The 26,319-nt window shown below is 42.2% G+C and overlaps 1 protein-coding gene across 1 annotated transcript in view; it reads right to left on the bottom strand.

Annotated features, from left to right (window-relative positions):
- The window catches only part of PIK3AP1 (phosphoinositide-3-kinase adaptor protein 1), a 132,094-nt gene that overhangs the window by 35,973 nt on the left and 69,802 nt on the right, over window positions 1-26,319 (bottom strand). The window contains exons 5-9 of the mRNA XM_003408990.4: window positions 24,194-24,336; window positions 23,931-24,063; window positions 21,859-22,055; window positions 18,902-19,091; window positions 618-713 (exon numbers count right to left, since the gene is read on the bottom strand). Coding sequence (XP_003409038.3) covers window positions 618-713; window positions 18,902-19,091; window positions 21,859-22,055; window positions 23,931-24,063; window positions 24,194-24,336 — 759 coding nt within the window. The remainder of the gene's footprint in view (window positions 1-617; window positions 714-18,901; window positions 19,092-21,858; window positions 22,056-23,930; window positions 24,064-24,193; window positions 24,337-26,319) is intronic.

The following is a 26,319-nucleotide window of genomic DNA, read 5'->3' as shown; positions in this document are numbered from 1 at the left end:
GTAACTTTTCATCTATGCACCTGGTCCTGCTCTAAGGCTTAATGTACAGTAACTCATTTAATCCTCACAATACTAATCTCACTTTACAGGTGAGGAAACTGAGGCCCAGAGGAGTTGAGTAACTTGCTCAAGGTTTCCCAGCTAACAGAAGGGGGAACTAAGTACAGGCCAGAGTCTGTGTTCTTAACCACTATGTGGTCACCGGGAGTTACAGGGAGGAAGGAATGAGGAGTTGTTGTTGAAGGGGTATTGAGTTTCTGTTTATGGTGATGAAAAACTTTTAGAAACAGTGGTGATAGTGGCACTGGCAAATTTTTTGTTTTATAGATTTTACCACAATAAAATTAAAAAAAATAAAATAAATGTGGATTTTAATGAGGTCTTACTTGAGGCAATTCATTTATCCAAATGAGTGGCTTCAGTGATGGGACTTCTGGCCCACCTGTAATAGGCTGATAAGAACAGCACTTGGAGGCAGAGTGCCTTCAATCACACCATACATCACGTATGTGACAGCCTACTCCTTGAGTGGATCGACCCTCATATGGAGCCAGGCGATGTCGTACATTCATTTCTTTTTTCCTCTTTTTGCTTTCCTGCTCACACCTACAATTTACCTTCTAAAAACTTGCGGATCATAGAGTCCTTGGTGGTCCGAGAGAAACTGTCTCCAGAGATTGGGTTAGATGCACTGGCCTGAAGCATTTCTACATCTAGGAGGAAATGGAGACTAAGAATTGATATGTTGTTCTTCTATACAGGCAACTTGTTAAGTTTTCGCAGCTAGATATACAAAGTTTGGCAACTTTCTTGAAAGATTCAAGCATCTGTAGGTCAATCTATCCATCCACCCGCCCACCCGCCCATCCATCCATCCGCCCATCCATCCATCCATCCATCCAACCAGTAAGGACGCCCAGAAAGTGTGGGGCATGAAGGAGAGCAACATCCACAACTCACAGGCCCTCATAACCTCAGCCCAATCATAGAAAACATCAGATAAACTCAAATTGAGGGACATTCTACAAAATAACTGATCAGTGCTCTTCAAAAGTATCTGTAGTTTAGTTATACCAATGTTAATTTCCTTATTTTGTTAGTTGTACTATAGTAATATAAGACGTTAACATTAGAAGAGCCTGGGTAAAAGGTATACAGGAACTCTAGTATTTTTGCAACTTTTGTCTAAGTCTAAAAGTAGTTCAAATGAAAAGTTAAAAAAAAATAATGAGAAAAGGAGAGGAGAAATGCAACCACAAAACTAAATAAGTATAACTGCAGGGATGACCTATACTGACCCTCTTTCCTGTCCACCTATCAAGGCAAACACTTCGAGAGCATGCATATGTGGATCTGATGATAAAGATGGTGTTAAATGAGCAGCCTGTGAAAAACAGAACTTTTTACTTCATAGTCACACTTTAGCTAGTAATTAAGAGCATGATTTTAGAAGTAGACAACTAGGTTCTGCTAAATATCAGCCTTGATAAATAACACCTTGGTAGAAAAAAAAAGAGTTATTTAGCCTTTTTCAGCCTCCCTCAGAGTGGTTAACAGGGTGACTAGAAGCTTAGGCACTAAGATCAAAATGCATGCATTTGAACTTTTGACTTTAATATTCCAATTACAGCAATTTGCCACAACCAGCATTGCCATATCTTAGGTTTGCTGATTTTCCACTTAAAAAATTAAAAAAAAATTTTTTTTTTAAGTAACCCCTATTTGTATAGGTGTATATAGACAACATAAATGGTGACTATATTTTTTATACCCATGGACCTTACCAGATGGGATACACATGTACTGAATCAACTACATCTGTGGAAAAAGAAGATGGAGAAGCTCAATATCATCAGTCAGAACAAGTACAGGGGCCGACTGTGGAATAGACCATCAATTGCTCATACGCAGGCTCAAGTAGTATTTGAAGAAAATTAAAACAAGTCCACAAGAGCCAAATTTACCACCTTGAGTATATCCCACCTGAATTTAGAGACCATCTCAAGAATAGATTTGATGCACTGAACTCTAATGACAGAATACCAGACGAGTTGTGGGATGACATTAAGGACATCATATGTGAAGAAAGTAAAAGGTCATTAAAAAGAAAGAAAAGACCAAAATGGATGTCAGACTCTCAAACTTGCTCTTGAAAGCAGAGTAGCTAAAGTGAATGGAAGAAATGATGAAGTAAAACAGCTGAACAGAAGATTTCAAAGGGCAGCTCGAGAAGACAAAGTAAAGCATTATAATAAAATGTACAAAGGTTTAGAGTTAGAAAACCAAAAGGGAAGAACACACTTGGCATTTCTCAAGATGAAAGAACTGAAGAAAAAATTCAAGCTTCCAGTTGCAATACTGAAGGATTCTATGGATTAAATACTGAATGACACAGGAAGCATCAAAAGAAGATGGAAGAAACACATGGAATCACTGTACCAAAAAGAACTGGTTGATGTTCAACCATTTCAGGAGGTAGCATATGAAATCAAGAACCAATGGTACTGAAGGAAGAAGTCCAAGCTGCATTGAAGGCACTGGCGAGAAACAAGGCTCCAGGAATTGACAGAATACAAATTGAGATGTTTCAACAAATGGATGCAATGCTGGAAGCGCTCACTCGTCTATGCCAAGAAATCTGGAAGACAGCTACCCAGCCAACCAATTAGAAGAGATCCATATTTGTGGCCTGTTCCAAAAAAAGGTGATCCAACAGAATATGGAAATTATTGAACAATATCATTAATATCACATGTGAGTAAAATTTTGTTGAAGATAATTCAAAAGCAGTTGCAGCAGTACATCGACAGGGAACTGCCAGAAATCCAAGCCAGATTCAGAAAAGGACGTGGAACGAGGGATATTATTACTCATGTCAGGTGAGTCTTGGCTGAAAGCAGAGAATATCAGAAAGATGTTTACCTGTGTTTTATTGACTACATTCGACTGTGTGGATCATAAAAAATTATGGATAAAATTACGAAGAATGGGAACTCCCGAACATTTAATAGTGCTCATGAGGAACCTGTTCATAGACCAAGTGGGAATTGTTTGAAAAGAAAAATGGGACACTGTGTGGTTTAAAAACAGGAAAGGCATACATCATGATTATATCTTTTTACCATATTTATTCAATCTGTATGCTGAGCAAATAATCCAAGAAGCCAGACTATGTCAAGAAGAACACAGCAACAGATTAGAAGAAGACTCATTAACAACCTGTAATATGCAGAAGATACAACCTTGCTTGCTGAAAGTGAAGAGGTCTTGAAGCAGTTACTGATGAAGATCAAAGACTAGAGCCTGTAGTATGGATTACACCTCAACATAAAGACAATAAAAATCCTCACAACTAGACCAATAAGCAACATCATGAGAAAATACTGGGAAGTTGTTAAGGATTTCATTTTACTAGATCCACAATCAATGCCCACGGAAGCAGCAGTCAAGACGTTAAACCACATATCCTATTGGACAAATCTGCTGCAAGAGGCCTCTTTAAAGTACTGAAAAGCAAAGATGTCACCTTAAGGACTAAGGTGAGCCTGATCTAAGCCACGGGATTTTCAATCACTTCATATGCATGTGAAAGCGGGATACTGAATAAGGAAGACCAAAGAAGAATTGATGCATTTGAATTATGGTGTTGGCAAAGAATATTGAATATACCACTGCCTGCCAGAAGAATGAACAAATTTGTCTTGGAAGAAGTACAGCCAGATGCGCCTTGGAAGCATGGATGACAAGAGTTGGTCTCAAGTACTTCAGACATGTCATCAGGAGGGACTGGTCCCTGGAGAAGGACACCAACCTTGGTAAAGTAGAGGGTCAGCAAAAGAGAGGAAGACCCTCAATGAGATGGATTAACACAGTGGCTGCATCAGTGGGCTCAAACACAGCAATGATTTTGAGGATGGCGTGAGACTGGGCAGTATTTCGTTCTGTTTTGCATAGGGTCATTATGAGTCGGAACCAACTCGACAGCACCTAACAACAACATGGGGGGGATGTTAAGATAACAAACGTCAACTCCTTATGATAGAATTATTTGTGGAAGTCTGGTTCACAAACAAGGCATGCCTGGCATTTTCTTCACCATGGCGCCTGATCACCAAGTGCTGACTAGACAGAATCCACAGGCTTCTTCTCTCCTTGGTGAAGATTCTGCCACTGCAGTCAGGGATCATAATCAGACTTGGAGGTCCTATGCTCATTGCCTGCATTTTCCTGAGCCCTGTCACATTCTTTATTATCGGAGTCGGTAAAGGAGCCCTGGTGGTACGATGATTAAGCACCGGACTGCTAACTGAAAGGTCGGTGGTTCAAACTCACCCAGCAGCTGAGTGGGAGAAGGACCTGGCAATCTGCTCCCTTAAAGATTACAGCCTATGTTTCATTAGGGGGAGAGTAATTGGGATTGTGTAGCAAGGTGTATATGGGTTTTTGTGTGAGAGACTGACTTGATTCATAAACTTTCTTTCAAAGCACAATAAAAATTATTAAAAAAAAGATTACAGCCTAGAAAACCTATGGGGCAGTTCTACTTTGTCACATGGAGTCAGTACGATTCAAAATTGACTCAACAGCAGCACATGACAACAACAAATGAACACCAAAGGAAAATTCTAGCAGCTCTTCAATCTCTCTGGTCAGCCATGGCAGCTGGGATAACAGGTAGCTGCAGACCTCAGGGACAGGTCCTAAAGCCAAAGGATCTGAGGCATGGCTGGAAGTGTATGATGCGGGGGGGGGGAAGGGTACAGAGAGGAGGGGATGGATGGTATGCAGACACAGAAGGCCTGGAAGTAAAGACATTGGCAAGAACTGGAGCCAAGTTAACAGTGTACATTCAGGGGACAAACATAAACAACAACAACAACAAAAAAAACTCATTGCTATCAAGTTGATTCTGACTCATAGCAACCCTATAGGAAAGAATAGAACTGCCCCAAAGGGTTCCCAAGGCTATAGTTTTTATGGAAGCAGAATGCCACATCTTTTCCCTGCAGAGTGGCCGGTGGGTTCAAACCATCAACCTTTTGGTTAGCAGCTGAATTCTTAAACCAGTCAAGAAACAGAGGCCCAGAACACTGGCAGCTGAGCAATCAGTGCATGGTAGAGGTGGTGATTACTAGCACGTGCTGTGGTGTCCTGGAGATCTGGGTTTTGAGCTCTGAGTCTGTCTCTTACTAGCTCTAGTCCTTGAGCAAGTTACCTGATAACTTCTGTATCTCCATCTGTAAAATGGGGATAAATAATAGTAGTTACCTCAAAGATTAATTATACGGGCCAATCAGACTATGCTTATAAAATGTTTAGCAAGAGTGCCAGGCACTAAATATTAATAGTTATCATTATTATTATAATGAGGCAACTTAGATGGTATATTAGTTTTTATGGCTGCTATAGCCACAAATTTAGTGGCTTAAAGCAACATAAATTATTTTACAGTTCTGCAGTTCACAGGTTCAAAGTGGGTAAAATCAAGGCGTCAGCAAGGCTGCACTGCTTTCCAGAAACTCTAGGGGAAAATTCAGTTCCTTTCCCTTTCCAGCTTCTAGAAGTAACCTGCATTCCTTGGCTCCATCTTCCTCCTCCTTCAAAGCCTGTAATGTTGGACAGAAAGTTTAGCTCAACTGGGTCTTTCTCATACTCCTATATCTCTGGTTCTGTTTTTCAGATTCCTTCTTCTACTTTTAAGGACTCTTGTGAGTATACTGGGTATACCTGGATAACCCAAGATAGTCTCCTTATTTTAAGGTCAGATGATTAGCAACCTTAATTCCATCTGCAATCTTAATTCCCCATTTGCCATGTAACACAGGATCCAGGGATTAGGATACAGACATCTTTGGCATGTGTGTGTTGTGGGGTGGTTCTGCCTTTCAAAGATGGGAACCAAATCTCAGGCACCGTCAGCCTGCACGGATTTCCTTCCCATACTGGGTGGGCAGAGGTAGTAGAGGGGCAGGGATCAGGGCACACTCAAGTAAGCCCATCATGTTCACACATGGGCTCAGTGGCCTTGTTTTGATATAAACCCTGGCCTCAAGTGAGTCTCTGGATGAACACTGCCTTAAATGAAGTTATCTAAAAACAAGTTTCTTCCTATTTATATTTTTAAATAATGTAAAATAATAAAATAAAACATATGCCAATATAACATTAACATAATTGAACATAAATATCTTTGAATTAGGCCAGGAACAGGAAATACGTACTATCCTATACTCATGGCAAACATCGTGTCAATCATAGCATTCTTTTTTGCCTCAAAATGCTTCTCAACACAGCACTAAGGGCACTCAATATCGCCAGCTGGCATTGATTGACACATGAAATTACTTTTAAAACACTTTTTGTCATTGCCTCCATGAACTACAACCTCCTTCGCCATGAAACTAGAAGAAATGGATGGTGCCTGAGTACCATTCTGAACGTTTTGATTAGGGATCCAATAGATGGATCTTGATCAAAAGGAGGAAAATTGTGGGATGAACTTCAAATTCTTACTGGAGACCAGACTTACTGGATACATTGAGAGTGGAGGAGCACCCGAATTTACTGCCTGGAAACAGCTTTTAAATCTAGAATTGAAACTATCCTGTGAAGTCATCTATAAACTAAACAACAGTTCAGGTCAATAAATCAACAAGTTTGCCTTGAGCGTTGTGCCCCTTTAAAGAATTACCTATATGGGATCAAAATGGCAACAGTAATTCTAAAGCACAGATGAGAGCTTTGGGGTGCACAGAGTCTTGGTTGACAGTGATGAAACAACAATGGCAGAGATAGTGAGAATAATGACACAATGTGAAGTGTGTGACCTCTATCAATGAACTATACATGTAAAAATTGTTGAATGGGTATATGTTTTGTTGTGTATATTTTCATCAAAACAAAACAAAACATTATTTGCCACACCTATATTAGGCACTAAATACCTAGTAGTAGTAGATATTACTTTTGTAATAATAAATAAAATAAAAAGGTACCTAGTCATTTGGAGTTAATAAACAGTAAGTTTTTAAGACCCCAGGAGATGTGGAGGGTGCAGACTGCACTGGGTGACACTGTCAGAGGGGGTGACACCAAAATGACTGTCTATAAAATTTCTGTGCATTATTTCAGCAGAAATTTATTATTTTTATGAAAATATCCCTGTAGTTAATTGTAACAACAACAACAAAAAAACTTCATAAGCCCAGCTGACATGAATCAGTATACCCACGAGACTAAAACTGTGTGCTAATTTACTTTTTGAGCCTTCTAATGTGCCCTGGTCAGCGCTGTCATTATTACCCAATTACACTGATGCTTCGAATCATGTAGTTTCGTCTGCACATGGTACATGCACGCACTGTGGTTTTCGTAGATGTCAGTGTTTTTATAGTTTGTGATTTTGTCAAATTGTCTGATGTTTTAGCTACAATATTGTGGTAATTAGCACGGGGGGGTGACACCATGAGTTACCACACTGGGTGACACCAACCGCAGTGATGCCATTGCAAGATCCTCTCAGGCTCGGAACTTTCCAACCCTGGTGTACTGAACACACAGTGAGTGACACGTGAGTGACAGAAATACACAGAGAATTCTGTAGGTGAAGGGAGCCTGTTCCCAGACAAAAGATCTTTTGCAAGGAAAACAGAACAACAAATCCTTGTGTTCCTGGATGCTCAGGGTTTGTAACTTCGCTTTCCAAGCACTTACTAACCTTTGCCACGTGTCAGTTAAAAATAAACTGAAATGTGCTGAAGCCTACTGGCCTAAGGAGAAAGTGTAAGGTTTTTTCATTTCAGCAGAGGGGAAGGAGAAAAAAAAAAGTCTTTGAGGTCACATTCTCCTTCTGGGAAGAGCCAGCTACAGAGTCACACTGTACTTTATTGAAGGAGTCTATCAGAAAGAGGCCATTCCTGGAAAGAGAAAAGCTTGAATAGAGGACAGGAAGCCTAGGCAGGCACTTAATTAAGGAATGAGTCAAAGGCAATAGTGAATTCTAGAAGAGGCCCATATGATACTCCTCATGGGACATAAATCTAGACCATTTAGCTGCAGCGGAAACTCCACTCAGATTATGTGTGGTTAATTTAATACAAAGCCAAGTCTGAGTAGGTAATACAGTAACTTATCAAGCTACTGTGAGACTATTCTTCTAGAAAGGCTCTCAAAATCTGAAATTGGGACAAAAAAGTTGTTTTCAGCAAGTTTGTGGCCAAAGAAGAGCCTCAGAGCAAGGAGCAGCAGCATGGTAAAACATTTGAAGATAATCTGAAACAGGATTGGTTCGGTCTGCACTGGGTGGAAAGGAGCGCTTTGATTGATCATGTCAATAAAAAGTCGAACCTTTCTAGGCCCTAATGGAGAATTGACGGGGGAGAAAAAAGAGAGTGAAATGAGTGAGAAAGAGAGAAGAAGAGAAGAGAAAAGAAGGGCAGTTTGAGAAGAAAACCAAAAAAAAAAAAAAAAAAAAAAACCAAACCCATTGTCATCAAGTCAATTCCAACTCTTAGAAACCCTAAAAGATAGAGTAGAACTGCCCCATAGGGTTTCCAAGGAGCAGGTGGTGGATCCGAACTGCTGACCTCTTTTGGTTAGCAGCCAAGCTCTTAATCACTGCGCCACCAGGGCTCTAGATAAGAAGAGCTAAGGAAAAAGAAGTGGCTAAGGCTGAAATAGTGAGAAGAGTTGAAAGTTTTCTGGGTTTCTTATACAGACAGTTGTGCCTCAGGACAGAACCTCTCCCAAATATAAAGGCTCTCTGCCATGCAGGAATCAGTCTACGGCTGCACAAATGGTGGGGTGCGGTGGGTACAGTGACTTGCTAAATCACATAGCCCCCACTCTCTACACCCACACATGTAGCTAGTCCCATGTCTAGAGCTCACAAGACAGCACAGTGTCACCAAGGTAAAGATAAGCTGCATCTTAAACATGTGTTTAAGATGGCTGGGCAGCACAGTATGTTAAAAAGAAACGATTAAATATTTGCCTCTAACATATAGGAAACTTCTTACCCACAAGACTCATGGCAGAAGGCAGTGTATTCCTGTGTGACTCAAGGACCAACTGAGAGACTCAGGCAGTTTGTAGCAGATGCTGCTGAGGCCCTGACTACGGCCCCTCAGCATTGCTACTTTAGTGCTCTGAGTCCTGGCCTGAGGGCTCATCTGCCTGCAGCGCAGCAAGCCAGAAGTGTCAGGGAGTTAATACCTCCCTCCAGCAATGACTAACAGGATTGGGTAGATAAATACCCCAGCTCCCTCATCCCTTGGAATGGGTTCCCTCATCCCTTGGTGTGTGTGTGGGGGGGGGGGGTGACTTTGAGGCTCATGCTCCACGCCATCTCTCAGGGTTCCCTGGTGGGTAACATGCTTTATAAAACATCTCTGATTGCCTTCCTTCCTTTCCCTGTCTTACTTCCCTATTCCCTAGCCAGCTTTTCCTAGGGTCACCTCGCAAATACATTACTTGCATTCAGTTCAAATCCAAACTAAGACACAGTTCTACTGGCATCTGGGGTTATGCCCAAACCTTGCCCATTGGACAGATGTGTCCTTTTCATCAACATTTACACACAATGTGTCATTCATCGATTTTACTAAGCACCTACATTCACACCACATGTATGCTAGGCACTGGAGAGGTAAGGATAAACAGATCAAGATCATTATCGTAGAGTGACTTATAACTTAATACAGCATTTCTCAAAGCGAAGCCCAGCACCCTTAAAGGCAGCTTCCTCAGCACACATTTTTAGGTGCAATGGACTGATTATAGCAAATTAGCAGCTGTTCAAAGGCTTGCCTTCCTCACTTCCATGACATCACTTGTCTCTTTGTAGAGCTCAGGCAGGAAACCAGGACTTCTCCAGTGAGAAGAGAAAAACCCCCTTTATTAGCTCAGTCAGACAATCCCCGCAGAAGTCTGATTCAAGAAGAGTTTTGTATACTCTTGTCCTGGTCAGTAGTTCGAATCCACCAGGTGCTCCTTGGAAACTCTAGGGGGCAGCTCTGCTCTGTCCTATAGGGTCACTATGAGTCACAATTAACTCTACAGCAAAGGGTTTTTGGTTTCAGGTCCTGTTCCCAAATTAATTTCCAACAGATTCTCAAGTGATGGAGCCCGTCTTTTATTTTTAGTCTATCTCCCCACCTTTCCTAAACCAAAACCCGTTGCTGTCCAGTCAATTCTGACTCATAGTGACCCTATAGGACAGGGTAGAACTGCTCCAGAGGATTTCCAAGGCTCTAATCTTTATGGAAGCAGACTGCCACGTCTCTCTCCAGCAGAGCAGTTGGTGGGTTCAAGCTGGCTGACCTTTTAGTTAGCAGTGGAGCTCTTAACCACTGTGCCACCAGGGCTCGTTCATCTTTCCTATAGTTGCCTAATAAGATGCTGGCCACGTAAGGAATATATAATACGTGAGCTTTATAAACACCCATTGCTTCACTGTTAAAGCTAGATTAAAGCTAGCCTTTGTATCCTATGTACAGATTTCACTTCCGGTGGAACCCTAGAGCTGTCAACCACCACCATGACAAGCACTTACAGAGGAGACAGACTCCAAGTCCTCTCCCAGTCCCTGCCTCCATGTTTCTCCTCCTCCCTGACAGGCACTTCCCGGCTTATCAAAGTGGCGGTTTTCAGAGCCGTCAGCGTCATCAAAGTGCTTTTACACAAAGCCTTCTCTATTCCATTCCAGGGCTTTCGACTCATGTTATTTTACTTTTTATTTACTTGGAGGAGGAACAAGAAGATTGCAGTCTGGAATGGTAACTGGAAACTACATGTGAAAACGGCATGGCAATTTAAATTAAATCAACCAATAAATAGTTATTAAGTACCTGGCAGTACATCGAGTCTTGGGCTAGGCGCCATGGGTATACAAAGAACTATAAATTACAGTTTTCGTGGATCCAGAGCTTACAAACAACACAAACACTCCAGAGCTGCTCTTCCTACGCAGTTAGTGAAGCTCCGAATAATGGGGCAACGGAGTTGGAATTTCAAGGGAAAAGGAAGATCAGAAACTGGGAAATTGACAAAACAATACTTACTGCAAACAGTTAAGTGCTTGGCTACTAACCAAAGGGCTGGCTGTTTGAATCCACCCAGAGGTACCTCAGAAGAAACGTCCGGTGATCTACTTCTCAAAAATCAGCCATTGAAAACCCTGTGGAGCACAGTTCTACTCTAGGTCACCATGAGTCAGGATCAAGCTGATGGCAACTTACTTCTTTGGTTTGTTTATTTAGGTTTTTTGGGGGTAATAGGCCAAGCACTGAGCTAGGCTGGGGAAAACGGCCTTGGGTAAGATGTGGCCTCTGGTCCCAGGGAGCTCCTGGTCTACAGAAGGAAGATGAGGGGAGGGTGAGAAGCTCAGACATCCAGCATAAAGCTGGCTGGGTTCTATCCTTCTGGTGAATGCCTTCCCATCATCTCCATGGAGAGGCCTCTCCAGGTGCCCCGAGCCAAAGTCAGGCTTCCCGATTTATTCATTTGCAGAACACTGGGTCCTTTTCCTCCATGGCACTGTCACCGTGTGTAGTTATATATTTAGTGATGTGGTACTTTGGTTTAATATCCAGCTCTCCCACTAGAATGTATGATTTTGAAGGCAGGATCACGTCCCTATGTTCACTGACTTCTGGTCACCTGGCACAGTGGCATAGCCATACGAGGGGTACAGTAAATATATGCTGAATGAATAAATGAGTGAACTAGCAAACTAATGAAGGTAGAAACAAATGAATCCACGAACATGGAGGTACTTGGTCTTTGTGAGAAACCTAGGCATTATTTCCGAAGCTGAGAACAGAGGAGGGCAACTTAGGCAGAAGGAACAGCATGAGCAAATGTATGGAGACATGAAAAAAAAACAAGGCAGCCTGGAGCAGACAAAGACGTTCTTGTCACCCTGAGATGTCCCATGCTCACTGAGACACCTGAGAGGTCTCACTACCACCTATTAGGAAAGTGAGGTCTTTGCATGACAACGCCAGCAAACTACTCTATCCCACAAAATCTAGGATTCCTTCTGATTTTCTGGTACTTTCAAATCCAAGAAATAGTTGAGTATCTATTGTGTACAGCACTGTGCCAGGCACTGTAGATGACGCAAAGCAGTAAGACATGCTTTCCAATCAGGGTAGGACAGGTCACAACGGATGCATGTAAATAACCAGAGTCCAAAGTGATTTATGTGCAGTGCCTGAGAAGAGCACGACTCACAGAAGGAGCAGACTGCTGGTTGGGATGATGGTGGTTGTGGGGTTAACTTATTGACTTTAAAACATTCATTGAGTATGCTTTCAGTAAGCACCAATGTCCCTGACACCTTTCTTTCACTTCTGGGGGTGAGAACAGCGATAGGAAGTCAGGAAGTGCAACGTGCACTTCATGCATTAGCCCTTTTCCCCGGCAATGCTCTCGATCTGTTTCAGCCCTGGACAGGTCAGACACAGCCCTGCCTCAGAATCTGTTCTGTTCTTGCTGGTAATACTTCATCCCTTGCACCCAGCCCCACAGTCCCTAATGCACCTCTCGGCTTCACCGGTGGGTGGTGGGTAGCCACAGCAGCTGCAGTGAATGAGGCTCTGGAGAGAAAAGGGTGTAGATAAAGGAAGTAGATAAGGGTGCAGAAGCAATTCAGTAACTTAGTGACTTTGCTTACAAATGCTCCTTCAGCTGGGCTCAGACCAATATGGCTGGGCTGTGCCGGACTGGGCCCCCAGCTCAGAGGGAACCCAGCTTGTAAAGAGAAGCTGTAATCAGAGAGTTCAAGAAAAGAAACACTGCTGGAGATGATCTGTTACAGAGACGCCAGTTACCAAGAAGGTTGCTAAGGGAAGCCAGCAAGTTAAAAATCAGCTCCCCGGTATATACAAACTCAAGCCACAGAGCCACGAGGGAAGCATCGGGGTTCAAAAGAAAAGTGCAACGCAGGGTTAGCAGGAGGCAGAACAGCCCTCTGGGATTGATTAGAACGACTCATGTGAGTTTACAGTTTCCAGTAGCAAACAAGACACTATGCCTTTCTCCTTTCCTCTTTTCTCCTTATAGAAGAAAGATGAGCCTCTGAGATTTTTAAACAGAGCTACAATTTACCAGGCATATTTCCTAGGAAACAGACGGGACAAGGGCCTCCCAGAAATGGCTCCCAAGGCTTGGGTACCCAGAGCCTCAGGGAAGTGACCAGTCACTGGGTGAGGATTTCAACATGAAGTTAATTACCTAAGTCAAGGGACCACCAGGACTACCATATTGTTCTCTGAAGGCAAGTTAGGCACTAAAGAACCAAGTGAGAACAGATTAGGAGGCAGTGAAAACACTCAAAAAGAGGTTTGTTTTGATTTTTATTTATTACCTCTAATGAAGACATTTATTTCTTATATATTAAGGTGTGGAAATTGATGGTTTAAATCTGTGAGGTTCTGAACAAAAAATTCTCAAGAGAATGGAGAGCAAAATTGAAGGTCTAATAAAAAAGACATGTAGCTACCACCTGGTGGCAGCATATCTAAGCTAAAGACCATGAGGAGTGTGAGTGTGAGTGTGAGTGTGTGTGTATGTGTATGCCCACGCAAATTCAGGGAGGAAGATACTGGAGATGAATCAGAAAATCTCAGGGTCAGAACCCAACACTGCTCCCAAAACCCACTTTATTTAACACTGGAAACTTCCCTTACAAACTTCCTACTTAGGGATTGTTTTGGATTTCCTTGGGAGAGGGGGACCTTTTGCCACTCCTCCTTCCCAAGCTCAAGTCTAAAAGAGGCAGGTTTGTCCCGATATGGTTAGGTGACCTCTAAGGGGAGAGTGATGAGGTTGGGAAACTGGCCCAGTGCCTGGCATTCGATGTTTGTCCTGTGAGTGAGTGACTAAGTGAGTGAAGGAACACAGCCTAACTGCCTTAATATGTTTATTTTCAACACCTAGGTTTGAATGGTAATGAAGGTGGAGCACTGATAAACATAGCTATTTAACATTTACAAATAGCTCCTGTATCTGTGTCTATCCTACAGCTGGCAAATGCAGATCCTAAAAGCAGGGCAGGCCAGGGGAGCCCTGTGCCCCTTGGGGTGGCAGACAGATTCCTGCACTGGAAACCTGAAGACCCACTAGTTCTCCCTTGAGAACTTAACTAAGTAACTTCAGTAAGTTGCTAGATCTCAGAGCCTTAGTATTCTACCCACCAAGGATAAGGCTGGTCACAGGAGATACAAGAGATAAAAGCAGTTTGTAGACTTAAAGGGGATATAAGATGTTCCAATTTATTACCTTGCTGGGTTAAAAAAAACAACGCCCAGTTGCCATCAGGTTGACTCTGACTTATGGCAACCCCAGGCGTGTCAGAGTCAAACTGTGCTCCACAGGGATTTCAGTGGCCGAATTTTTGGAAGTAGATGGCAAGGCCTTTTTTCCAAGGTTCTTGTGGGTAGATTAGAACCTCCAACCTTTCAGTTAGCAGCCAAGCACATGAACTGTTTGCACCACTCAGGGAGCTACAAGTAAGCATCTTAGACTTAACAGTTTGTTCTCTGTCCCACTTTTTTCTCTCTCTTCTTTTTTTAATTTTATTGTGTTTTACGTGAAAGTTTACAGCACAAATTAATTTCTCATTCAAAAATTTATACATAAATTGTTTCGTGACATTGGTTGCAATCTTCGTAATGTGTCAGCACTCCCCCAGTTTCCTTTTCTACCTGGGTTCCCAGTATTCATTCATCCAGTTTTCCTGTCCCTTCCTGCCTTCTCGTCTTTGCTTTTGGACAAGTGTTGCCCATTTGGTCTCGTATACTTGACTGAACTAGCAGCACGTTCCTCACGTGCGTTATTGTTTGCTTTATAGGCCTGTCTAATCTTTGGCTGAAAGGTGGATTTTGGGAGCGGCTTCAGTTGAGTTAGCAGGGTGTCCAGGGGCCGTAGTCTCAGGAGTTCCTCTAGTCTCTGTCAGACCAGTAAGTGTGGTCTTTTTTTGTGAATCTGAATTTTGTTCTACATTTTCCTCCCACTCTATCTGGAACCCTCTATTGTAACCCCTGTCAGAATGGTCCCCACTTCTTTATGGATTACACTAACTTTTCACCTACAGAGTCACTGGTTGTAAAACGAATGATTCCCACATCCAAGTGGCTCCTTCTTCTGGGACAGTAAGTAAGGGGTCAGTCTCAAGATTAAGCCCAATAACCACAGAGACAAAAATACAACCAGTCCATGTCTAGAGTCAGAAAAGTTATATTTTTATATGACCTGGAAAATGAAAAATACAGTGGGTTTCTTTTCCCCATTCAAAAAGCAGCTGAAGTCCATAGGCTGCCTCTCGATGGCCCCTTTCTAGCTCCATGGTAACCAAAACTCTATGGCCCTGTTTGACTTTACAAGTTGCCAACTAGCCACAAACAGACAGTTCCATAGCACCCCCACTGTCTTGGCAAGTGCTGGTGAACCTCACCGTTCCCTCTGATGTGCATGGCAGCTGAGAAGCCTATGGGATGGATGCTTTTAGCATCCCTCGCAGCTTTCTACTGATACGATAGGGGGATGTCATGTGTTGGCATCCAAAAGGATAGGTTCTCTGTCAACAATAAACTGCCAGTAAAGTGGGGATCCTTCCATTGTTCAACTGCCCACAACAAGGATACAGGATAGAAATAAATGTTGAGGCAAGTCTCTGAATTCCCAAGTGGGTACCAAGCGTTCTCAAAGTGTTGTTTTGTGAATGGGTCCCTGTTCCACAAAGCAAAGGGCTATGTCTTGTATCCCCAACACTGAGAAGAGAAAGGTAGCTGAAATATGGTAGATGCTCCAGAAATGCTTGTTAGGAGAGATGGATGTCCAAGGGTAGGGGGCGCCAGAGACTGTTTTGTTATCTGATGTTTGGAGCTACAGAAAGGGGAAGCATGGCTGTAGCTGCTAAATGAGTTTTCTAAAAGAAACCAGGACTCAAATTTTCAGTGTTAGATGAAAATTTATGCCACGGTATAAAGAATATGGTCCTAGACAGAGAGACCTGGGTTCGAATGTGAGTTCTATCACTTATTAGCTGTGAGATGTTGAGGAAGCTGTCTAACTTCTCTATGCCTTAGTTTCCTTATTTGTAAAGTGCAGGTAATAAAACAAACCTTGTAGGATTGCTTTATGGAGCTCTGGTGGCACAACGGTTAACTGCTCGGCTGCTAACTGAAAGGTCGGAGGTTCTAACTCACTCAGAAACTCTGCGGGAGAAAGCCCTGGTGATCTGCCCCTGTAAAGACTATCCAGAAAAAGATTAGAGCCTAGGAAACCCTACGGGACAGTTCTACTGTGTCACATGGGGTGGCTTTGTGTCCAAAATCTACCTGACGGCACCCCTGGTAGTGCAGTGGTTAAGAGCTACAGCTGCTAACCAAAAAAAGTTGGCAGCTCGAATTTACCAGTCATTCCTTGGAAACCCTATAGAGCAATTCTATTCCGTCCTACAGGGTCACTATGAGTCAGAATTGACTCGACGGCAATGGGTTTGGTTTGGGGGGGTTTTTTGGTTTAACAACAAGACTGCTTTAAGGATTCAGTGAGATAAAGGAAGTGGATGGTGGGGATGATGCCTTCTCTCCACACATCCCTGCTGGGTCATGGCTCATACAGGAAGGAGCGCCCACCAGTACTTCCAGTCCCTCCAGTTAGGTGCTGGAAGGAAACTTCCACCCTCTCTCTCCCTTTCTCTCCAATGTTATTGGCAAGTGCCTAACAACCACGGGACCACATCTTTCAGGCTCTGGGGTCACCATGTCAAATGTCGTGCTGATGTCAGGCACCATCTCTGGCCATGCGCCCTGCCTGCACCTTCTGCTCCAGGCATCCTCTCAACGCTTGTTTTTCTGTCCACAGCTGGAGGGTAAGTCAGGCCTGCCTCCCTGTGGGCCCAGGGACCATGTCTTCTTTTTAGGCTGAAAGGTAAAAACGCTCAATCTAGTCTATTCTGGAAAGGCCTCCATCAATAAAGCTGATATGATGATGGGTATTTACCTTGTCTTTCTTGAATCCATTAATCAGACCCAGTGGGAAGGAGGGCTGAGTCTTGGGCAGTGTTTCAGAGTCTCTAGCATTTAATACCAAATAATGGCAATTTTTTTTTTTTTTAATGGCAAAGTATTAATAAGGCTCTTAGAGGGTCCATTGTTTGTTCCTCCTGCTTCAACCCCAGTATGTTTATGGAAATCCAACACTGTTGAGACCAGTGGTTCTCAAAGGGGGTCAGCGCTGCCCTCTAGGGGGTGTTTTGAAAATCTATGAGGATGTATGGGTTGTCACAATGATGCAGGGACATTACTGGCATTTAGTGGGAGAAGGGGAAAGAATGCAAGACATCCTACAACGTGTGGGACAGTCGTGCACAATCAAGTGTTTTATGCCCCCCCATGACTTTGAAATATCCTGCTAGACATACATATAGTTCTAAAAAATCCTGCTTATGATACATACATATACACGTATATTTATACACAGCTATTTTTTTATGTGATGGCACGGCACTGGTTTTTTTATGTGTATACATGTGTGTGTAAATAGTTTATATTTAATATCAGAAGATTCAAGGGAAGATATGGACAAACATACCTGCCAAACTGTCACTAATGCTATATTGGTTGGTTAAAAAAAACCCGTTGTCGTCAAGTTGATTCCGACTCATAGCAACCCTATAGGACAGAGTAGAACTGCCTCATAGAAATTTGCGTAGCAGCCATAGCACTTAACCACTGTTACCAAGTTGGTTGGGTGGAGTCATATGGAGTTTTATCAACTCAATTATACATTTCTACATGGCTTCGAGTTTTTATAAGAATGTTACTTTTGCAGTTGGAAGAAATAAAGTTAACCAAAACTTGTTAAGCAATTTATAAGAAAAATCATGCCCTGGAGATAGGATATTTTAGAGATCAATTTACTTACATTAATCGAATAAATTCAGGTCACCAAAAACAAAAAAATTTTCTGAGCCTGAAATTTAAACTGCTTCATATATAAATACAACTTATATTTTTGCATTGCTTTGATACACACTCAATTTTCCAGGAATTCAATAACTATGAAAATGGAGATGACATTGTGAAGAGTGGTTCACTGTTGAGGAAAATCCAGGCACTGACATGGACACTGCTGTGGTATTTGAGTCACTGATACAATACATGCGTGTCAGTCACATTTGAGGCCATGACATTGACAGTGATTCTGATAAGCGTCTGCATATATTTTTATTACGTCTTCATGTGCTGGCATGCCTGAGGATTTCCTCTCCTTTTATTTCTTTTTTATATTTCATTTAACAAAAAAAAACCCATTGCCGTCAAGTCAATTCTGACTCATAGAGAGCCTATAGGACAGAGTAGAGCTGCCCCATAGGGTTTCCAAGGAGTGGCTGGTGGGTTCAAACTGCTGACTTTTTGGTTAGCAGCTAGCTGAACACTTAACCACTGCACCATCAGGGCTCCATATTTCAATTATGGCAACATATTTGATTGTTTAAAATTTTATATGTAGGTAGGCTATAGTATGTATGAATCTCACGTCAGGGTCGTAAAGGAGGTGTTACAAGATGTTTGTCGTAAAAGGAGGACATTGGGACTGGCAGGGTTGAGAGCCACGGATTTAGATTCTCAGATCACAAGCAATGCCTTCATCAATTCCGGTTTCCAGGCCCTTGCTTAAGTTCTCACACTAGGCACTGACACAACGGAGGAAGTTTGGAAAAGGAGTCTGCTTGTCACAGCACATGACTGTAGATCTAAGTTTGTGTAAAACAGGATCTTCATCCCTCTGGGTGGGGTGAGGGTAAGCGGGGACTTCCCCCAAAAACACGGAATGAAGAAAGCCACTTGTCAGAACAGAGATGGAGACAGAACTGAGCTGTGCTACTTACAGAGGTCTTCAGAGGCAGCTGGAGCGAAGGCGGCCATGGACTCATATAGCTCCTCATCACAGCCAGGGTTCAGGGAGCATTTCATAAGCAGGTCTGTGGAGAGGTGGGCCATGGACTCATACACGGCATCGGCCTCCTCCCCTTGCATCAGTTCCTCCTTAATGTGACTCTTCAGCATGTCCACAGTTTCCTGAAAGAAAAGACAGGACCCACAGGCACTCAGACAGCCTGGCTTTCTGGGTAGTTAGGCCCCCACTAGCAAGCTTGCAATTGTTTGTACATGTCAGTATTTCCACCAGACTGGAAGCTCCTTGAGGCCAGCCTCCATGTCTTTTTTTGTTTAGTTTTGTTTTTTTTATTGTGGTAAAAATATATATAACAAAACCTTCGCCATTTCAACATTTTTTTCATGTACAGTTCGGTGACATTAATTACATTCGTTATGCTGTGCAACCATCATTGAGTTTTTGTTAAGGGCGATAGGAAAATTTGGAAATGGATAGTAGTGATAGTTGTTTTATGTTTTTGGTTTTAATCTCTATATGTTCCCATATGCACTCAAACGACATTCATTAAAAGTCCAATGACTCGAGGTTGCAAATTAAAAACTTTCTCTTGAGCACATACTATGTACCTGGTATCATGCTTGGTATTTGCCTCTCTGTTATCTCATGTCAACCTTTCCACCACTGCTTAAGGACAGTATAATATTCTTTAGTTTACAGATGAGAAAACGAAAGCTAGAAAAATCCAAGTGCCTTACTCAAGGGCTCACAGTCCTGGCTTTTGAATTTTTTACTATACCTTAGTGGTTCCTCAACAAGGAACAAATGGCACAAGAGAATGTGACACTTACTGACGAGTCACATCAGAATTCAAATGGGCTAAACAGGGCTGAGTTAGATGTTCTTGCATTTATGGGTATACAGAAGACCCCCAGCAACTCGATACACTAGACTCCCATTTCTATCAGCACGTTTCTACCCATTCCTCCCTTGATTTTATGTCCTATGACCCAACAGGGCTTCGCGAGCCAGTTTTAGATGATGTGCCCAGAAGTCAGAAAGGCTGTCCCTCTGTCCTTCTGCCTCTTGGTTGTTGTGAAGCTAAAGGGCTGGCTTCTCTGAAACGTCTGCACAACTTTTCCTGGTAAGAAACTCCGGTGTTTCACAATCCTTATTTCAGCGTGAACCCACAAAAATCCTCATTTTCATCACCACTACCCTTGAATTGCTAATCCACTAATGAAACTCCATGTCAGTTTCCTGGGGAATACAAGGAGTGGACCAGGTGACAGCTATGAAGTGTTGGAGACTCAGGGCCTAGCATTAGGTTTTGATGTGGTGGAAAGAGGAAACGGGACAGCTCTAAGAGGTACGCAACATGTAGGGACAATCTCTTGGCAGCAAGGCTAAAGATGCATTGGTTGAAGGTGACTATCATCAAAGAGCAAAGATGATACGAGTAATGTGAACCAGATTAACTGCAATGCAAGCTGAATGAACATCTTTAAACTTTGCTGTTACGCACAGCAGGATAAATAAGCCCAGCTTCAGCATCCGACTAGGTTCAAATCCCATCTCTACCCTTACTAGTGAGCAACGCTAGGAACAATTACTTTACCTTTCTAAGCCCTTTTCCACATTTGAAAAATGGTGTAACACAATCCTTTGAAGTAATGTTAACTTCAAAGGATTGTGGTGAGAAATAAATAATGCATTTGCCAAGCAAATAGACTCAACAAATAGTAGTTATTAATATGAGTGCAATATATTCTTAATAAAAACTATTGGCATGGAAATGAAATGCTGCATTCATACACGTGTGACTCCAAAGTAAAGCCAAGTAAATACTCCTGGGCTGTAAGTGCCGTTTAGCCTCATGTATGTCAGTGATGCCCCAAGTGGAGACTCACGCTGTTCAAAATACTTACAAACCCCCAAATTTTGGGAAGGTACCCAAAGGAAGGTGCCTCAGTGAGCCACTACCTTATAGATTTTCAAATACGGAGCACAGAACAAGTTTTCTGGGGGAGGTGTCAGGCTCACTGCTACCTGGAGGCAGAGAGAGCAGGCTTGGATGGTACTCACTGTTCCTTTTGAGGGCCATAACCCTATATTAGAGGCTGAGCTATTCTTACCTGCCCTCTGTGTGCCTATAAAGGCAGAGAAAACCAGAAAGGGGTGGAGCCGGGAAGAGCAGCTGCCTCCAAGACAATGGAGGCAGTACTGGGGAATAGAATAAGATCTAACCATGGCGTGAGATCCAGCTCAGAGAAGACCCAGAAGTCAGTGACCAAGAAGGAGCTGGGGTCCAAAATCAGATGAGCAGGCACACTGAGGATATCTGTCTAAGGTCAGACCCAGCAGAGGGTCATGAAGAGGAGGCTGCTAGCAGGAAGCAAAACCTCATAACTAGCCTCCTTGATTCCTCAGATGCTGAGCTTTATTGTAGCCTCTGCTAAGGAAGAAACCAATCCTAACATAGCTCACCTGGGCCTAAAGGTGGATGAGGTAACTGGGAGTACCTGGCCAAAGTGCCTTGAAGGTGGATAGGAAGGGGATCACCTTCTACCTTTAGCTGATTTGCTCTATAAATGTCTCTGTAAATTCTTTGTGGGTGGACCTCAGTGCTTCACATACATTATTACTTTTTATCATCAAGAGAACCCTATGGGTAGAGCTATTATTATCTTCCCTTTGCATATTAGGAAACTAAAAGAGAGGATAAATGACTTTCCCAAAGTCATGTGACTAACAAGTATTGGTGCAGAAGTTTGAACCCAGGTCCATCTGACTATAGAGCTCATCTCTTAACCCTACACATACTGGTGATAGCCGGAAGAGGCACATGAAGACATCCTGGAGATGGAATCTGGCCATATCTTTGGTGAAAATGCAGCCCTAAGATCACATAGTATATTTACAATTCTGGGGCCACTCCCACCTCGACCTTACCACATACTCATCGATGAATTGCCGCAGGTCCCTGAAACCATGCTTCTCAGCAATTGTGTTGGGGTAGTGGCCGTGCTTGTTGGCCACACTATATGCCTGGAGGGCTCCTGGACAGGTGAGCAACAAGGCAGTGAGGTTCTTCAGTCCATACTTTGCAGCAAAATGCAACAAGGTGGGCAGCTCCTCATCCCTCTGATCTGAAAAATTGCCAAAGAAAATTAAATGGACAGATAATCTCTTGTTTATCCTTGTTCCTGGAGACAAAGCTGTCAAGCCTACCATGACACCTAGTAGACAATCATTGCATGTTGGCTGGTTGACCAGCCATTTGATAGTTTTCTTAGTGGCACCACTGAAGATCATATCTTCGGATGACAGAGGAAATGATATTTTAATTAATAAGAAAATCTAATCATTAATATCATATCTTCTTTCTCCAAAAGGATCAGGGAATCCCAAGAAATAATATTAATTAAAGATGTGTTCTAAACTCTAAAATAATAGCCACAAAGTCTGTCAAGAATCATGTTTTGACCTTCTCTGCAAATGCCAGAGCACTTTAAAATTCTTGTTTTGTGCTTATTAAGGGAAAGAAGTCCATCTCTTGGCTCTTATCCCCAACTTCATAAAGATATGCTAAGTGATACTGGGTATGTTACTTAATCTTTCTGTAGCCTGTAGCTTTGAACTAAAAAAACATGTACAGACTAACTCAGAGAGATCTGGGAGGATTAATAAGATAGTATTCACCAAAGTCCTTACTTGGGAGAGGTTTTGAATGTTTATGGAAAACAAAGAACTCCTCAGAATCACTGGATCCCTTACTACTAATATCTAGCTATGACAAGTTAAACTCAACCAAGAAAACAGACATATCTGTGTTGTGGAGTTGGGGGACAAATCTTCCCCCCATGAAGTTTACTTCTAACCCTAACAATTTTTTTTTTTTAATATGACAATACCAGCTTCCTATTCACCAGGGTATGATCCTCAGGATAAAGGGTCTGAAAGTATCCCTAGAGACCCATGATGTCAGGCTTATGACATGCTCTCCCCAGAGCTCCAGATTTAAAAACAGAGAATATTAACACCTGCTGGAAATGATGCAGGGCATTCCACAGTAGGAAAATGGGGAGCGGCAACAAGAAAGAAAAGGCCCCCAGGAGAAGGACTAGAAGGTAATGAAGCTTCATTCATATGGTTCTCTTAGGTTACGAAAGGATGGAACGCAGGCAGAAGGTCACCAGAGACTTGGGAACCATCTGTGCAGTACAACTACAGTGTGAAGGAACAGCATGTCCACGAAAGCCCCATAACAGGCATCTTGCTCACAGCACTAGGTCTCTCCCAGTTCCCAGCATATCACATGTTCACAAGAGGAGCCTTCTTCCTCATTAAACAAGTACCTGTACAGAGCCTATAATGAGCCAGACACCCAGGCATAGTCTCAACCCTTAATTGAGCTTATAGCCTAGCAAAGCAGACAGACAAAGCTGACAAGTGCTAGACAGAGGACACCCAAGATGCTGAGGGGGCCCACAGCAGGTGGATAAAACCTACCAAAGGTTCTGAGAGAGCCTTCCTGAGAAAGCACTCCCTAAGCTGCTGCAGGGAGGTGAAGAGAAGTTAGCCAGATGAAAGGCAACCAGGGAGGGAAAGAAGATACTGCATTCCCAAGAGTCAAGGAGGCAAGAGACCGGCAGCATTTTTGTTAGGTGAAAGATGGTTTTACCTTCCACAGAAGAGAACACAGAAGCCAAGAAGGGGAATGGGGAGAGATGAGGGCAGAAGCGCAGCAGGGGCGCCTTGAGAAGGGAATGTAGACTGGTTAAGGAGTTTGGACTTTGTCTAGAAGGCAAGTGGGAACCACACAGGGTTTTAAGCAAAGAGGTGAAGTACTGAGACCTGCATTTTTGAAGAATCTCTGGCTGCCCAGTGGACAACGAGTCCTGAAAAGATGAACAGTAGAGCAGGGGCCAGCAGAGAGTATGTGCATGGGATGACTAGATGCTGAAACCAGCAAGCTCAAATCAACCCTTTCTCGGTTTTCTGAGTTTTGACTGTTGGCTTACTTGTCATCATATTTTCTTCTTCCAACTGGTTGATTCCAAAGAGGTGCAGTCCACTTGCAGGGATGTTGTTCTTCAGGGACTCGGTTAGCAGTTTATCAAGGGTCTCTGTGTTGTAGGGCACAATTTTAAAGGCCTGAATAAAAAAGGGAAGATAGTCAGATATGAAATCCATGTATCTCCCATCCATCATATTGGAGGCTGATGGACCATGAGCATTTCTACTACATGCCCAGAAATCTCAGGTTTCCTTTCAACATCCTTACCTGACACATGAACTCCACAGGGTTCGCAGCATTGGACAATAAAGTTCCAATTTCTTCCATGTCAGTATAATAGCTGATGGTGGTTTCACACACCACTAAGTCCCCAGAATATACCTTCAGAGAAACATTCCCAGACGAAAGGTCTGAACAGAACAAAAGATAGCATAAAAATGAGGTCCCCAGTGAGCCATGGGTCAGGACATTACTGAAATGGTATATAAGACAAATGATGAGAACCTAAACCAGAAAAGCAGTAGACAGAAGAGGGGTATAATGAGTTGGTTGTGAGACAAGGTCAATTGGACTTGGTAACTGATTGGATGTGTGGAGTAGTAAGGGAAAGGGATACCTCCAGGGTGACTGAGGCAGAGATGGTGGTATGAAGGGGCTTCAAAACACAGTTCTGATCAGGTCGTCCCCTCCCCTTAACGGCATTCTCCATTGCGTTTCCCTAGGTGTGGTGTATGAACTGGGCTTGGCTAGCAGGGGAGCTTGGGTGGTACACAGAAGAACATGTTTCTTTTAATAGTTATTATTTATTCTTAAGTTTATTAAAATAAATGTAAATAGTCTATCAAACCCATGGTTTCATATATATTATTGCTTAGGACAAAACTAAAAAAATTTAAAGTTGGTCAATTTAAGTAAAAAATATTAAACAAATTATGATACATGGGGTAACCGAATAAGAAAATAATAAAGGTATAAAGAAATAATTAAAGCTTGAGAAACATGACTTAAAGGAAAAAAAAAAAAAAAAAGAAGTATCCAGGAAGAACAGAGGTTCAAGGAAAAGTGTTTGTAGATATACATGCTCCATTTTAATGGTGAAGAAATTACTTGGGGGCTGAAAGGAAGATCTTGGAACAGAGCTGGGGGACAGAGGAGCAAAGTAAGGGTGGAAGAGGAAGGTAAGCAGACCAGTACACGGGAGTACTCTGAGCTCTCTGTGTCTACAATTTAATTTTCGAAGGAGTTTTATCTGTTATTGTAGACCCAGTGCCTCAGTAAATAGGAAGGAAAGTTCAGTGGTGGCCAGAAGGTAGGAGAGATCCTGGGAGGCGGAACTTGTGTTTCTGGCTCCTTGGGAGAATCAAATTGATTCACTTGTTCTGCTGCTGTTATTACTAAGTGCTCAGCCCCAGGGCGGGATTCTACGGCACAGGAAGGGGTTTTGAGAGGGAAAGAAAAAATTAAAAATACACCAACCACAAAGATTCGATTCACAAAAGAGGAAATGCAACAAGTACAGAACATGGAAAAATATTCAACCTCACGGGTAATCAAAGAAATGCAAATTAAAACAATGAACTACTTTAAAAAAAAAACTATCAAATTAGCAAATATACTTAAAATAATAATGCCTAAGTATTGGTGATGGCAGAGCAAATATACTTGATAACATTACTGTTTCAGGAAGCAATTAAGCTCTATTTTCTAAGAGCCTTAAAAATTATCACTATTTCAGCGATTCCATACTGAGGAAATAATCCTTAATACAAAAGGAAAAACAAACAAAAAAAAACTTGATGCACAGAGATACTTACTATATCATGATTAAAAGGAATAAGAAAATCAGAAATTATATAAACGTATGGCAAGGAGGAAATGGAAAATTAAAAGATGATACTTCTATTCAACTGAGGCTTTAAAAAGTACAGGTATAAGATGCAGGTCCAACACAAGGGGCTGGTTAGGTAAATTATGGTCCACCCATACAATGGATTGATTACCTTACAACCATTAAACATCACATTGTAAAAGAATATTTATGAACATGAGAAAATACTCACAGTGTACTACCAGGAAACAAAAGTGAGCAACAAGAAAGTATTAAGCTATGTGTACAGATACGGAAACATACAGAAACCAGTGATTTCCTTTGGGGGGGTATATGAGTAATTTTCTATTTATTTCCCTTTATGGCTACTGTATTATTCAAGCTTTCTGCATTGAGCACACATTACTTCTGCAATAAAAATGTTATGAAATGGAAAGTTACAAGTCCATGTAATAGCATGGAGGTAAGGAGGGAAGGAAGGAATAAATATTACATAAGATTATATAAGGAAAAATAGAATACAAAGTAACAGACACTTTCAGAACAAGGCAAAAATGTCTGAGTG

This window comes from Loxodonta africana, chromosome 16 (assembly GCF_030014295.1).
Source record: "Loxodonta africana isolate mLoxAfr1 chromosome 16, mLoxAfr1.hap2, whole genome shotgun sequence".
Classification (NCBI taxonomy): domain Eukaryota; kingdom Metazoa; phylum Chordata; class Mammalia; order Proboscidea; family Elephantidae; genus Loxodonta; species Loxodonta africana.
The sequence above is the reverse complement of the archived record's forward strand: the minus strand, read 5'-3'. Positions and strand labels throughout refer to the sequence as shown.